The sequence below is a fragment of the Pongo abelii genome, chromosome 5 (assembly GCF_028885655.2).
Source record: "Pongo abelii isolate AG06213 chromosome 5, NHGRI_mPonAbe1-v2.0_pri, whole genome shotgun sequence".
Taxonomy (NCBI): Eukaryota; Metazoa; Chordata; class Mammalia; order Primates; family Hominidae; genus Pongo; species Pongo abelii.
This window is the reverse complement of record NC_071990.2, coordinates 25,618,215-25,635,042: the sequence shown is the minus strand read 5'-3', so window position 1 is coordinate 25,635,042 and position 16,828 is coordinate 25,618,215. Positions and strand designations below refer to the sequence as shown.

General features: G+C 37.0%; 1 protein-coding gene across 13 annotated transcripts in view; it reads right to left on the bottom strand.

Annotated features, from left to right (window-relative positions):
- The window catches only part of CARMIL1 (capping protein regulator and myosin 1 linker 1), a 349,638-nt gene that overhangs the window by 69,855 nt on the left and 262,955 nt on the right, over window positions 1–16,828 (bottom strand). For all 13 annotated transcript variants that reach the window (XM_054557000.2, XM_054557001.2, XM_054557007.2 and 10 more), the window contains 2 exon segments: window positions 10,744–10,872; window positions 8,658–8,789 (listed from right to left, as the gene is read on the bottom strand). In XM_054557000.2, coding sequence (XP_054412975.2) covers window positions 8,658–8,789; window positions 10,744–10,872 — 261 coding nt within the window.

Sequence of the window (16,828 nt, the reverse complement as noted above, 5' to 3'; positions counted from 1 at the left end):
TATGCACACCAGACCCTGTTCAACATCCATCCTTCCCATGGCTTCAAACTGTTACCTATATTCCAGTGAGTCTCAACCAAATGTTTATCTACAATCACCTATATAATACATATGATACAATATATACACAATAAAGCCTAGGAAACTTTTCCACCTGAATATATGCCATGGAAAGGTCAGCTGCAATGTGTTGTCCTCCCCTCCCCACTCAAACAATAACAACTACAACACCAAAATCAGCCTTTCCTGCTAAGTTCTTTACTGTGAAGAATGGTATTAAACTAGGTGAGAAATTTGCAAGTCTCACTAGACTCTACCTACCTCAACCCCTTCCACCACAACTATCTCCAAAACATGCTAAATGTATTCCTAGGTATTTCCTCAAAAGTGGAAATATGTCAAAATTATTATTCTTTAGCACAGAATAAAAATCCCTGAAGTATCTGGTAGATTCTGAGCTTGCCAGCTTCATTTCTTGCCCTATCTCTCTATTTCCTTTATAACTATTCATAATCCAATCATGGTTGCAGTTCCCGGTATGATCCAGGCTCTGTTTCCATGCTTTGTACACAATGTTTTCTTGGCCTAGATTCCTCCATTTTCCCCTCTGGGCCAGAATAAAACATCTGTACTCCTCCATACTCAGCTCAATATTTTTCTTTGAGAAGACTTTCTTTCTTCCCCTACTCTCGTCACACTCCAAGCTGTATTTGATGACATGTACTCTTTCCTGCTGCCATACAGTCGGAACCTCAGTGATAAAAAATAAAATAAAATAAAATGCTCAAGAAGTTAGTGACTTTTACCCATTTTTGGGCCAAGACACGCCTTTGAGAATCCGATGAACACTCATCCAGAAAAATTTATATGCAATTTTAATAGAATTCTGGAACTTCACAGAGAGCTAGAGTCATCAGACTCCAGATACAAAGTTAGAACCTGGTGGCAATTGTGAAGTCCCACCTTACATCCTCAGGGCCTGGCACACTTCTTAAAACAATCACTAAGGAACATATTAAAAAGTATTACAGGCCCAAGGACTCACTAAGTACGGGTATAGTCCATCTTTTCTGTACTAAACTTCAGTGCTACCTCTGTCATTTCTAACATTGGAATGTATGTATGGGTCTATTTATTGGATTTGTTTTTTTGGTTCATCTACCTCTGCATATTTTTCTAATTATCCTAAGTCTTAACATGCAGTAGAACAAGACTACCAACCTTCTTGTTCTTCTTTATATGTGTCTGGGCTATTTTTGAGCACTGCTTTTCCATATGTTTAGAATCAGCTTTGTCAAGTTCTATTAAAAACCTGTTGGAATGTCTATTAGAATTATCAAATAACAGATAAATTTGAGGAAAAACTGACATCTGTAACAATAACTTTTCCTACCCACAAATATGACACATATTTTTATTTTAGAATTTCCTTAAAGTCTCTCAATAAACTTTCTCCATTGAGGTGTTAGAGATTTTTGTGTGATTTATTTCCTAGGTACTTTAGATTTTTCGGTTACTATTTTATTTTATTATTATTATTATTATTCTGAGATGGAGTCTCGCTCTGTTACCCAGACTGGAGTGCAGTGGTGCCGTGATCTCGGCTCACTGCAACTTCCATCTCCCGGGTTCAAGCTGTTCTTCTGCCTCAGCCTCCTGAGTAGCTGGGATTACAAGCACGTGCCACCATATCTGGCTAATTTTTTTGTATTTTTTTAGTAGAGATGGGGTTCTGCCATGTTGGCCAGGCTGGTCTCGAACTCCTGACCTCAGGTGATCCACCTGCCTCAGCTTCCCAAAGTGCTGGGATTACAAATGTGAGCCACCATACCAGGCTCTCTGTTACTATTTTAAATGGTGACTATTTTTAATGACATTTTCTAACTAGTTGTTGCTGACATATAGAAACACAATTTTTTCTTTTTTTTTTTTTTTTGTTGAGACGGGATCTCATTCCGCCACCCAGGCTGGAGTGCAGTGGTGCAATCATAGCTCCCTCCCACCTTGCTGGGACTACAGGCATGGGCCACCATGTCCAGCTAATTTTTAAAATTTTTGTAGAGATGAGGTCTCACTGTGTTGTCCAGGCTGGTCTCAAACTCCTTGGCTCAAGACATCTTCCAGCCTCAGCCTCCCAAAGTGCTGGGATTACAGGTGTGAGCCACTGTGCCTGGCCTAACTTTTTACATATTGCTCTACATCTAGAAACCTTAGCACACAAATTCAATAACTTACCTGCAGATTCTTTTGGGTTTTCTATGTAGGACATCATAAAATCTGCAAATTCTGATAATTTTTCTTCGTTTTTAATTCTTACATTTCTCATTTCTTTTGCTTATCATTATGCACTGGCTAAGAGCTTCAGTATAAAGCTGAATAGAATTTTTCTTCCTTTTTAATTCTTACATTTCTCCCTTCTTTTGCTTATCATTATGCATTGGCTAAGACCTTCAGTATAAAGCTGAATAGAAGTGATGATAATAAACATCTTTGCCTTATTCCTGACTTTAAAGGAAATATTTTCTCCCATTAAAAAAAAAATCTAGACCTACAAAAATTGGAAAAAATAGGACAATAAGCATCTATCAACCTAACTCTTAAAATTCACCAGTTGCTAATAATTTGCAATATTTGTTTCCCCCTCTCTCTGAAACACCTGAAAGCATGTTGTAGGCATCATGACCCTCACTGCTAACTTCTTAAGTTATCCATTAACAGCTCATTAGTTTTCAACCTCTCCTCACTTCCAATATTGGCATTTAAAATTATGTATTTCACCCTAAGTACTGGTTTAGTTGCCTCCTACAGGTTCTTATATTACTATTTACATTACTGTTTCATTCCTTATATCCTCTGATTTAAATTATGTCCTCCTCTTTGACCCATGAGTTAGAAGTAATTTTTAAATTTATAAACATGTGGGGTCTTTTTTAGTTATCTTTTGTTATTCATTTCTAACTTATTTGAATTGAGACCAGAAAATATGTTCTCTGAAATTGTGCAGATGACCTTTATGACTTCATGGGCATTTTTCATAAATATTCCGTGGACACCTGAAAAAAATTTCACATTCTCCTTTTCTTGTGCACTGATTGAATAGTTGCATTAGATTACAATTAAGATTTCTGTTATTCAAATCTTCTTCATCATTGTTTTACTTGATCTATCAATTATGGACAGTTATTTTAAAAGATCTCTACCACAATGGCAAATTTGTCCATTTTTCTTTGTAATTTTGTCCACTTATTCATTCATTTATATATGAAGCCATATGATTAGATGCTCACACACTTCAAATTCTTACATATTTCTGGAAAACTGGACCATTTGTCATTATTCACGGACCTGTTTCTCTCTGGTGATACCTCTCCTATTGCCATTTGGGTGGGATCAATTCTGGCTTGGAACTCAACCTTGTACGATATTTAGGATCACTGTCACCTGCCCATGTCAGTCACTATGACACCAAAAATAACCCAACATTTCCTAATGCTCTTCTAGAAATGCAGTATAACTTCTAGTTTAGTGCCTCTGTTTTAGTGATTATACTAGGAATTTTAACATGCATATTTTACTTCATGTGTAAAGAAACACAGTCCAATAGAATTTTGAGATGATAGGAATATCTGTGCTGTCCAATAAGGGAGGCATTAGCCACATGTGGCTACTGATCCCTTGAAATGTACATAGTGCAACTGAGAAACTGAATTTTGAATTTTGTTTAATTGTAATTTTAATGGCTACATGTGGTTAATGCGTAACACACTGGACAATGCAAGTCTAATGCTGAGTTCTTAACACTTATCTAGAATAAAACTAGGACCTTGGATTGCTTTAACTGACTTTCTACTAACTTATACACTCACTTTCAGTATTTGCTTTTTAAAATTTTAAAGCATGTTAGACATTTATATCATTGTTTCATGTAATGTTACTATTTACTCATATTTGGACCTTCCCGGCTCATTAGTCTTTCTTGTAGCTCAGACTACCTTTTTAGATAAGTTTTCTTTGTCCTAAAGTATATCCTTTGGTGTTTGGTGTGTGTGTGTGTGTGTGTGTGTGTGTGTGTGTGTGTGTGTGTGTGTGTGTGTGTGTGTGTGTGTGTAGTCTATTGACAATAAATGATCTCAGTTTTTGCAGTGATGAAAATGTTTTCATCTTCATTTGTAAAAACTAGGTCCATTGGGTATATCATTCTAGATTGATACGTTATGTACTCTCTAAAGTTTAAAGATATTATTTCATTGTCTTTTGGATTCCATTAACTATTGAGAAGTGAACTGTCAGTGTTAATATTGGTCTTTTTTTAAGTAATAAAAAAGAGCCTCTCCCTGCCTGCCCCCAACCACCAACTCTGGCCTCCTTTCAAGATCTTTATCTTCAGCACTCTTCACTTTTTATTACAACGATTCTAGATATAAATTTGCTTTTATCTATCCTGCTTTAGGTTTCACTGGGCTTCCTGCATCAGAAGATTCTGGCCTTTAATTCATCTCTGAAATTCTCAGCTGTCATCTCTTCAAATGTTGCCTTCCCCTAGTCTCTGTTTTCTTTTTGGGGGGAAATCTAAATTAGGCTTATGCTAAATTTCTCATTCTATCCATATTTCCTAACTTTTCTTGTATAGTCTTCATCTTGTTAGTCTCTCTGTTTTACTACCTTCAGACAACTTGCAATGAACAGGCCCTGTTTATGAACTATGATAATCCGATTTTGTTTTGATGTATCTCTAATGACAGTTATGAGGTTCTATATTTCTTAACTGTAAAAATAACTAATGGTACTTAGGAAACCTGTTTAAAATTTGTAAAATACATTGGATTAATATCCTTAACATGGCAGCTATGCTCTTATATTCTTGCAGTGAGCCAATGACTTTTAATTCATTATAAGCAAATACAACTTCCATACTAAAATGCTCTGAAATCTTCCTTTCTTTTGCTTTGGAAAATATAAAGTCTAGAAAGAAGAAAACTCAGAAAACTCTTCTGGCCAAACTGAGTTGATAGTTGACAAAATGCCACCTAAACCCCTCAGGCCTCATATCCTAAGTAAAGCTGAAATTTACCAGTCAAGTATTTTACCATTTAAGCCCTGAATGAAATTAAGAATTTCGTAGGCCAACACAAATACCCTAGACTTTAAGTCCAGAAGGGAGAAATGAATGTTTCCTTATGTTAAAACATTCAAATCCCCCTTGTTCATCTACTACTACTCCAGGAATAAATGTTAGGATCAAAAGAGGGAAAACGGGGGAGTGTTGTCATTCTGAAATACCTAAAACAGGCCAGTTTAGAGAAAACATCATCTCCTTCAAAGAAGGAATTTCTCCAGACTTACTGCTTTATTCTCCTCCAGGAAGTATACTAAGAAGGCTGGCTTATCTGGCCATTTATTTTGCTTTCTGAAATAATACTTTGGAAAGATGGCTTAAAGAGCTATTTGAATTTATTCTCATTCAATGTTCAAAATATCTATGACTGGCCATGGTACAGGATGATCAAATATTAGAGCTGGAATAAATCCCCCTGATTATCATGAGGCCAAGATAATCTTGCAGAAGGAAATGTGGTCCAAAAAATTTAAGCAACTTGCTTAGCAGGAAGCCCAGGACACAAATCTAGGCCTGCGAGCTTCCTTTTCTGATTCTACCACTCCCTATAATAAAAACTATTTTTACAAAATAACATTTAAACAAGATAATCCATCGACTTTAGCTCTTGCAAGTTTAACATGTTAATTTTAGAGAATGTGGGAAATAGAAAAAGGAAAATTTTTAACTAGGAAAATTTGATAGTAGTAGTGAATTCAGTAACAGCCACAATAGTTTAATTTAAAACTGAACACTGGTTATATTAAAAATACATTTTCCTTACATAATTTTAAGAAAATCAATGCATTGGAAATTTATATAGACAAATGGTACTTTTTTTTAATAGTAAAAGGTTGTCCACTTGTCATGTAAACTGGAAGGAATTCTAAGGAAGTCCATTAGAAGTATCAAAAATGAAATGTGCACCCAGTTAAAAGAACATTTTAAAATACATTTAATTAAGACGTTTTGGTTGAGGATTTTCTCTGATTCATTCCAGACATCCCCAAAGGAAAAGAAACTTGAAACTCAGAAGGATTGAGAATAATAAAAACAAGCGAGTAGGGAACAGGAAAAGGTGGGGAAAAGGCCATTTGGAGGCCTGGGACCTCAGAAATAGTGAGAATGAGAGAAAAGCATGCTATGATATTTGCAAATAAGGAGGCGATGATGAATGGAGAACACTGGTGATGTTTAAAGAGGGGTCCGAGAAATCAAGGTCAAAATAATGTAGGAAATGCCTATTTACAGAAAATATTTTGAATCCTAAATATATTTATATTATTTTAGGCTTTAAAAAATTCAAATTGTTATACTTCAGACATTTTCCTTCTGCTCTTTCCTAAGAGACTGGCAAGAATCCATTTCACCAATTCCATGCAATGAGAAGGAAATGAACACCAAAGGTATAAGGGGTGGTTTGTCGTTTAGACCAGCTGAAATGACAATTAACAGTTTGAAGCTGTTTGATAGGAAAGGTCCTGTTACAAATGTTTCATGCCCATTTAAATTCTAGCCAATTTTCAGTATGGAATAAGTTCTTACAAATACTTTAATGAAACAAATTAGGCAACGCATATGAATACACAACTTACAGAAGAAGAAATACAAAGGGGGAATGAAATGACGTGATGCATCACTGAGTTACTGAAGAAATATAAAAGACACAATGAGGCCGGGAGCGGTGGCTCATGCCTGTAATCCCAGCACTTTGGGAGGCAGAGGCAAGCAGATCACTTGAGCTGACGTCAGGAGTTTGAGACCAGCCTGGCCAATATGGTGAAACCTCGTCTCTATTAAAAATACAAAAATTAGCCGGGCGTGACGGCCAGCACCTGTAGTCTCAGCAACTTGGGAGGCTGACTCAGGAGAATAGCTTGAACCCAGGAGGCAGAGGTTACAGTGAGCTGAGATAGTGCCACTGCACTCCAGCCTGGGTGACAGAGCTAGACATCATCTCAGAAAACAAACAAAAAGACACAATGAAAATTTTTTTCCCATTACATTGAAAAATATTGAAAGGTTGATAAACTTAGCATCGTTGAAGATGTGGCAAAATCAGCAATTGCCTGCACTAGTGAATAGCAGTGTGTGACTACATATGAAAGTATAATACTATTTGACATAACAATGGGTCAATTATAGACATTTACCCTAACTAAATTAATCAGAAATTATAAAATAAATTATGCTGGTACATCTATGCAATGGAATACCACATAGCCATTAAAAATGATTATTCATCAACCTATAATTGTATTCATGACATTGTACCAAATACAACAAGGTTACCAATCAGTATGCATAGTATTATCACTTATATAAAAAACTGTATATATAGGCACAGAATGTCTAGAAATTCACTAAGATATTAACAGAGACACTACCTCTGGGATCTCAGGGGATTTTCACTTTCTTTTTTTCCCTATATGTTAGTATTGTTTAAACATTTCACAAAGAGTAAGTCATTTTCTACAGTTAAAAATAAATAACAAAGCTGATTTTGTTTTAAATATGTTATCCTTCATGCAGGATAAAACAAGTGCTATTAGGTAACAAATGGTCTAGCAGAACTCTACCATCCACAATCCTTTTTCTGCCCATTTGTCTCTGCTCAGGATGGATTCAAAACAACCATGATTAAATAAAATAAAAATGACACACAGAGTCCCTCTGTATTATATGCACAGGAAGGCAGGGGATTAAACTCCTTAAAAAGACAACCCCACATTTTCTCCTTCATTAACTTGTCAAAGAGAGTAATTAACACGCTGAAAAGTTATTAATGAGTTGCACTTTAAATCCCTATATGCTGTAGTAATTGTGTTCTCAGAAGAAAACAGGCCAAATAATTATAGAAATTCAGACAGTTTTTAAAGGCTACCTTGATAGGCAGACTGGAAGTGATGAAAACTTTCTGAATGTGAAATTTATCTAGTGTAGCTGTTTCTTGAAGTTACTTTAAGCAAAAGCTGGTCTTAGATTACTCTAATTACTCTATTCCCCAAAAGTTTCAATAACTTTTTGTTTCTTTTCTTACCTTTTTTTTCAGTGAATCTATAGGCAGGTCTCTGCAACCTTGGGTACCTTGTAATTACATTTAAATACCTTTCCTAGTCTTTCAACCAGCCCCTTACAAGATTATCTATTTACCTAGTGGCAGACTCCCCACATAAGCACCATCTAGGTACTGTAAATGTAGTTACAATCATTTTCCCCATTCTCTAAATCAGATGTTAATAACAGAAGGTATTTTTTCCAGAAGCACACTTCTCTTTCTACCCCCTAAATAGAAATCAATCATTCCTTTATCAGTGGCAACCCATAATTTATTAGGTACATTTAGAGGTTTACCATCAAAAATGATTATGTAAGAAGTCTTTCCAAAACTTATAATGAAGCTGGAAAAGACACAGTATTCAATTTTTACTACAAGTACATCTTTGCAGCATGCACACATACAAGTCTATAAAACATAGATAGCTATGGTTTATAAATAAAATGCTATCATACATAGTTAAATCTTAACAATTTCATTTCCCAAATAACAAACCCCACAAACCTTTAGTTGTTCATCTACTACTCTTGTAACTTCTCCAGCCATTGATTCCAGGGTCTCCTGAATTGGACTGGATAGTAAGCCACTGGCTCCCGCCCAAGATGCACCACCAACATGGTATAAATTCGGTAACAACTGTAAGAGAAATAAAAAATAACCTCTTTAGAATTGGGTAAATATTTCAATCAAAGTCATTGCAGAGTGAATGAGAAGGGTGAAGGAATACTGTTAGGGATAATCTCTTCTCAGTCAAAGGCTCTTTGCACAGATAAATAAACAAGTCCAGACTATGGGCATTCATTTTTATTCAATGAGTCACAGCAACCCTAAGAAACACTAGACTGGGTAGTAGGAGACTTTCACATTGACCACTTCTGTCATTAAGCAGCTTTGAAACCACAGGAATAATACATTACCTCCTCATATCTTTTTTCTTTTTTTTTTTTGAGATGGAGTTTTGCTCTTGTTGCCCAGGCTGGAGTGCAATGGCGTGATCTCAGCTCACTGCAACCTCTGCCTCCTGGGTTCAAGCGATTCTCCTGTCTCAGTCTCCCGAGTAGCTGGGATTACAGGCGCATACCACCACGCCCAGCTCCCCTTCATGTCTTAATGTCTTCATCTGGGGTATGAAAGTTGAGCTGCTTTTACTCACAACACTTCTGTCACCAAAAGTGTAGGTGTTTGCCACACCGGGCAAGTCTCCAGTTCTCTGCATACACTAAATGGGTGTCCTACAAATCTATTCAATTCAATTCTGACACTGTCTACCCGGAGTTTGCCTCAGATCCCAAAAGTGAAGGACTCAGTCCCACCAGACTATCCTCAATTCAGATGGCACTCACAGGTCCCAGGTTGTTACTGGTACTTCTAACCAACAAGCCTTAAATTCGAGGGGTTCCCACAAATCCTTTTTCAGGTTCCATAATTTGCTAAAATAACTTATAGAACTCAGCCAAGCATTTTACTTACGATTACTGGTTTGTTATAAAAGATACAGCTCAGGAGTAGCCAAACAGAAGATGTATAGGGTGAAGTACGGGATCCGGGGAGCTTCAGGGGAGTTCTCCAGGTATACAACTCTCCCAGCACGTTGATGAGTTCATCAACCCAAAAGTTCTCTGAAGCCTACTGTTTAGAGATTTCATGGAGGACCCATTACATAGATACGACTGATTAAATCATTGGCCACTAGTGTCCATTCAATCTCTAGCCCCTCTCCATTTCCATGGCATCCAGCGGGTGGGGCTGACAGATTCAGTTCACTAATAACGTGGCTGGTTCCTCTGGCAACCTCCCCTATCCTGCAACTTTCTAGGGGCACAGGAAGGGTCACCTCATTAGGATAAACTCTAATGTGATGAGAGGGGCTTTTTATTAATAACAAAAGATGCTATTATCATCTCTGTCACTCAGGAAATTACAGGGGTTTTAGAAGCTCTGTTTCAGGAACCAGGGACAAAGACCAAACACTATAACAAAAGATGCTCCTATCATCCCTATCACTCAGGAAATTACAAGGTTTTAGAAGCTCCGTATCAGGAACTGGGAACAAAGACCAAATATACATTTCTTATTGTATCACAAGAGTATCTGATTGATCTACAGATTCCTCATACTAATGACATTCAGCGATTATGTGATTCTAGTAGCAGAACCAAAACCAGATTCCAGTTTTTCTGACTCACAGTTAAGTCCTTACTCTACTAAGTCACACATTGGGAACAAAAGTCTAATGTGAGAGAAGCTTCCTTTTAGGGGTAACAGAGGGGAGTTTCATGTTATCAGCTTAGAAGCAGAATCATTTTAAATGAGCTGTTACTCATTTAAACTACAGCTCCCCCTCAGTTGTTGAGGGCCCAATCGCACCCTCTGTGAATCACACTGGCCCTCTGCTTTTTATTCTATATCTTGATTATTGGTAATCAGCACAGGTACAGAAAGGAGGTCAAGGCTAATTCAGTTCACTTTGCCACTTGTTAGTAAACTTGGAATTGGGTAGAGAGAGAAAGTTGAAACTGGTTTCTAAAACTAAATTTTATGAAACGTTTTTATTATACCAGACTCTCACACAGCCTGAAGTGAAACTCACCGTTTTAGAGTTCTTAGCATCACGCATGAGCCGCTCTGCTGATTTTAAATCTTCCTGGATAGCATCTCCCCCACAATTTCGTAAGGAGTTGAGATGATCTTGTACTTTCACACATATTCTGTCAATCATCTGCTCCAAACCAGAAAAAGGCAAGCATCCAAGTCAGCCCAGCCGATATTCGGATAGAAGGAAACACAGAACGAAGGAGTATGAAAAAAACTTCAGCAAACCACAGAATGCACAAGGATGAAACCTCAAACCCTTCTAACTGGAGTCGTTGAGAATGCTGCTTGTAAGCAATTATTAATTTACTTTATTCATGCAAGTAACCTTTGGCAACTTTAATGCCAGAAAAAAATTGAAGGCATTTCAGTTCCCTTTCCTGCCTCAGGAAATGCAGCACGTAGAACAAAAGTGAACACTTCTTGATGATTCAGAACCTCACTCAGTGACACTTTGATAGATACTAACTCCTCCATTAACTTTTAGTGAGCACCCTCTATGTGTTAGACATAGAGTTAGGTTCGGAGGAAACAGAGAAAGGAAAATGTGCAACACTGAGACTGTTGCAATGACTACAAAATGATGCCCGACAGCCGGTTGGTCTCAATGCTATAGAAGCCAGAACATCCCTTACAAATTGGTATTTTAAAAATCGATTCAATTACATCAAGTATTTTTCTTTGTAAATTAAGAGCCACCAAAAAACAAAAACAAATTGAGGTTTTATTATATTAACATAGGTAGTAACGAAGTCAATATCATCTAGTTTCTATTACAATAAGATGCCTCCCCTACCAGGTTAATTGCACCTAAATCATTCTCAATTGTTTTACGGATATAAACACAAAACCCAATGGGAGATGGTGGATCCCTATGGTAGACAAAAAATATTACAGAAAAGGTTAAGATTATGCTCTTCTATATTTGTACTTATACAAAAAAGCATGAAGGAAGCCAAGAAGTCTGAAGAAAAAGATAACCACAGTGTGGTTTTAAAAGTGTCTCCAATATTTTCGTCAGAGCTGCCGGTTGTCTATTTATTTCATGTTCTTAAAAAAATTATTCATTCTTCAAAGGCCTTACATGTCAAGAGTCCCCTTCCATCTCATAATTCATTTGGCAGAGGAGACAAACAATATTCTTTTTTAGTTAAATTCACACTTCTCTATTTTGAATTATTTGATATCATAACGATAGGAAGCTAAAGTCTGCCCTTCTTCCCCCATAAATTTCAAAATGATAGAGACTTTACACACTATTCCGAAGACTTCAGGTCTGATCACAGAGCCCATGTCTACTTGCTGTAGCACTGCCATCTCTCTTGCCTTTTTCTTTGTAAAGTCAGGTTCATAATATCTACCGCACATTCTTTATTAGTGTGTTATGAAGACAATTCAGTAAAATAACAGCACTCAAGCACCTATTACTGAAAAAGGGCCAGTAATGCCAAAGTTTATGTATAATAAAAACAGCTCCTATTGCTGTAAAATATATTGAGGTTACATAAGTTATTATCTTGGGATCCCCCTAGAAAAAAGAAGTTATATGAATATTGCTTCTCACATCAAATTCTCTGCCTAAAATCCCTAAAATCTAAGACAAGAAAGTTATGATTCCTGCCTCTGATTGTAGGCAGGAATCATATCTTTCTGCATTTACACAATGCCCTGCATAGAGCTAACTGTAAGTTTTTTAAAATCTTAATTGATAGAAATCATAACTCTTCTAACTATTGTATTGATCTGTGCCTCCTGAAGCAAAAAGGGTAATCAATAATTCGTATCTTACCAAGAATGAATGCCTAATTTCAAGAGACAAATAAATCACACACTAAGAAAGAACTGATATACATTTGGGGCCGCAAAAGGCTAATTTGAGAGGCACTTGGATGAGGCACTATAAAGTTGGTATCTTTAATCACCATGAGAGAGCAAAGAGATGCTTGAAATGTATGCCCTTGAGCATTCACCAAGGAGTGCTTGAAATGTATGCCCTTGAGCATTCACCAAGGAGAGAGGATTTACATGAACTCAACAAAAATGGTCTTTAAGTAGAACATTTAAAATGTCATGTAAAAGAACAATCAAAATTAAGTTCTTCAATTCAAAGAAGAGATAAAATCTCTTGTCTCCCAAGATTCTTCTGAGCATAGCTCAGCAGACCACATTTAGATCCTTTACCATTAAAGAGCTCAAAGCTCAGAAAAGGTAATCTATTTAAGATGACATACAATGATTACACAGAGTACAGATTGAAAATTTTGAAAAAAGTAAATCAAGGGGTTTATCAGTTCATAATTCATCTCTCAAGTACATAAATATGAAAAATAAAGGAGATGCAATCTGAAAGGCTATAATCTCTTGGGTTACCCCGTTAGAAGACCTCATAGGAGACGGTTGTGTTAAGGCTGTTTAGTTTAACCTCTCTACTTCACCCTAACCCTATAGTGTTCAGTTTCTCTAAAGCAACACAGAAAAGTTGTTGACTACCATCGTTTACAAAGCTCAATTCCTTCCAAGAAAATGTACCCTGTCATTCCTAGATATGGTTTTGAGTCTTAATCTGTCTTCTTACATCCTTCCTGCAGGTCCCATATCTTCCCCTTGAGAACACCCTGCACAATCATATGCTCTCTTGCAGTGACAGTCTTGCACATATTTAAATACACTTATTTTTTCTTCCTTAGCCTTCTTTTCTTCAGGTTTAACATTCCCAGCTCCTTTTCCCATGCCTACACTGACACAGTTCTCCAGTCCTTGACCTCCTTTCCTGTAGGTCACTTTTGTATTCTGTCTTCCACCTAGAACCTCATGAAGTCTCCTCAGTGAAATGGATTGTAACTAAGAGTGGACTGGTAAGCACAGAGCTGAGCTGAATAGCACTATCATCTTCCTTATTGTAGAAAGTATACCTTCATTAATATGGTACAAGTCAAATTGGCTTCTTTGGCAACTATGTGACACCACTAACTCATATCACACTTGCTGGTGACTACCTAGGCTTTTTCAGATATACTGGGCTATTGAACCCACGGGTAAGAATTACAACTATTAGCAATAAATGCCATCTGTGGTTGCTCACAAGTTGATACAACTGTTCTTATTTCCAGCAAACAGCTTATTCATAGAAAATTTTATCATTTTCCACATCAGTTTCTTTATTCCATTCAAGAGAAATAAACTGAACACCTGGCATAGAGGAGCTACAGTCTTGAAAAAGGTTACCCCTTGCCATCAGCAACTTAAAAACCTAGAAGTGGGAAGAAATATTCACAATTAGCAGTAACACAAGACATAAAGTGCCACATAATATAATATCCACAAGGACATGAACATTTTATTTTCTTCACTGCTGAATCCCTGTTTCTTATGATAGTGCCTGCCATATTATAGACCTTTACAACTGTTTATTCAATGATAAATGAATGATATAAGCTTTTAAAAAAATTTTATCCAAAGGAGGAATCACACCTAGCTGAGGTTAAAAATAACTTTTATTTTTATTTTTAGCTGAGTCCTGAAAGATTTGTACTGATTGAGAAAAACAGAAGGGATCGTTAAACAAAAGAACAAACCCATGCAGTGGTACATCCAGACACTATGACTCCTATCTCCTGGTTAGGAACAGAGGCACCTTATAGTGGGAGATCAGATTGGAATGATGGGTTACAGCAGGACGGTATAGCACTCCAGTGCAGTCTAAGAGGTTGAACATGGTGTCCGAGGCACAGAGCGTCATTTCCCCAGCTCCTCCCCACAATTGTGAGCTCTAGAAATCCCTAACCCCATAAACATTCACAGTGGCTCAGCTTCCCTGATACAAAGAACATGGGCTGTGGAAAGCAGAAGGAGACAGATAAAATGAAAAAACTAGCTCTTGTAGTTCTTGTTAAAAAAAAAAAAAAAAAAAAAAGACGTGGAAGGTAGTTAGTAAAAAGACCTTAGCAAGAGAGCTGGTAGTATAAATAAAAACAAAAGAAGTATCTTTTGCAGCCACTGGACAGGGTTTAGTGGGTACTGGATGGGGAAAGCAAATGAAAAGTTCAAGATGACTCCAAAGGTTCAACCCTCAGTGAATGATGATGTCCCTGAGTGAAATGGCAAAATCAAGAGTTCAAAAGGATGAGTTTGGTCTTAATGACTGATATCTCAGAAGGCCAAAGTGGTGGAGATGCTGAAAAAAATAATTGGGAAGATAGGACTCTCTGGAAAGAAACAGGGACTGAATGGTTAGATCCAGGAGTCATCTATAAATGAGAGAGTTAAAATAGAAGTAAATAGCCAAAGGAAAAGAACACTAAATACAAAGCTTTGAAAAAAAATCCTGCATTGGGGATATGAAAAGAGAAAGAGTTGTGTAGAAAGCAGAAGGTAAGACACAAGAGTGGCAGAAGGACATTCAGAATGGCACATTGTCCAATGAACTAAGAACTGAGTTTTAAGAAAGATGAGATGGTCCATAATAATGATGGTAACTGTGATAATAAAAATAACAGTCCAAAAAAACCCATTAATGTTTACTGGTAAGAAGCCAAATACTTTTCAAGCATTATCTCAGTTACTCTTTACAGCACCTTCATAGATGGGTACTATCATCATCCCCAATAAACAGATGAAAAAACTGAGGCTTAAAGAGGTGAGTAAGTGACTAACATAAGTTCACACAGGGAATAGTAGAGCCTGGATTTACATCTGGGGTCATCTGACTTGAGAGCCCAAGTTCTTAACCATAATATTCTGCCTCTTTTATCAAGAGATGAAGAACGAGAAAAGGCCCCTGCACATTGTGACAAAGAAACCAATGAAAGAGCCATTTCAGTAGATAAAGAGGGACAGAGGCCATGTTTCAAAAGGTTGTAAAGTGAGTGTTTAACAAAGAAGTTAGGACTGCAAATGTAAAAATGTGCACATGAAAGAGGAAAGAGAACATAACAAGCAAATAGCTCTAAGCAGTAAAGCCCCCTCCCCACCCTTTCTTTCTCTCCCTCTCTCTTTCTCTCCTTCTCTCTTTCTTTCTTTCTTTCTTGGTGAGAAGGCTAAAGAGAAGAGCTTGGCGAGTGGCAGGCAATTCTGGGCCTGTTTTTATAACTACAGTTTTATTGTAACAACACTCATTCACTTATATATTGTCTAGGGTGGCTTTCACTCTACCGCAGCAGAGTTGAGTAGCTGCAACAGAGATCCTATGAGCTCCAAAGCCTAAAATATTTACTATATGGCTTTTTACAGAAAAGGTTTGCTGAGTCCTAATTAAGAGGCTTTATCATCTGGAAAAGAAGGTATCAAAAACGAAGGTAGAATGTTGAGTCTTACAAAAATATTTCCTAATCAAAGTCACCAGACAAAAACAAATACAAGCAGTTACAAGACTTCAATATTTCATTAAAACATTCTTTAATGCCTTTGGTGTCACCTGAGAATGATGACTGAGAATGATGGCTATCAAGTTGGCAAGGGCATTAGTCACAGAGGGTCTATCCTTTCTATATTCAGGTTTCTGGAATCTTCAAGGTAAATCTCTCCTAAAGTGACTAAAATGATTAAAGTCTAAAAACTGCTAATCATAACGTCCTAAGAAATTCCCGAAGTGAAAAGGTGGCAATATACCTACTACATAACTCAGATAATTCAGAATGCCATCTATGCAGAATTAAACATCCACATACTGCTCCTGTGTACAATTTTCTCTCAATTGATGAAACGTACTTTTAAGAATAAGCATTAAAGGTTGCTGCTGTAATTTTTTTTTTTGATGGGCAAAATCCACTCTGAATTAGGGGGAAAAAGTTGGAAAGATGTTGTATTAAGAAAAGAAAGGCTGAGGCAGGAGAATCGCTTGAACCCGGAGGCAGAGGTTGCAGTGAGCCAGGGTTGTGCCATTGCACTCCAGCCTGGGCAACAAGAGTGAAACTCCGTCTCAAAAAAAAAGGAAAAAAAAAAAAAAAAAAGAAAAGAAAAGAAGTCTTGGGCCGGGCATATGGTAGCTCACACCTATAATCCCAGCACTTTGGAAGGCCAAGGTGGGTGGATCACTTGAGGTGAGGAGTTTGAGACCAGCCTGGGAAACATGGTAAAACCCTGTC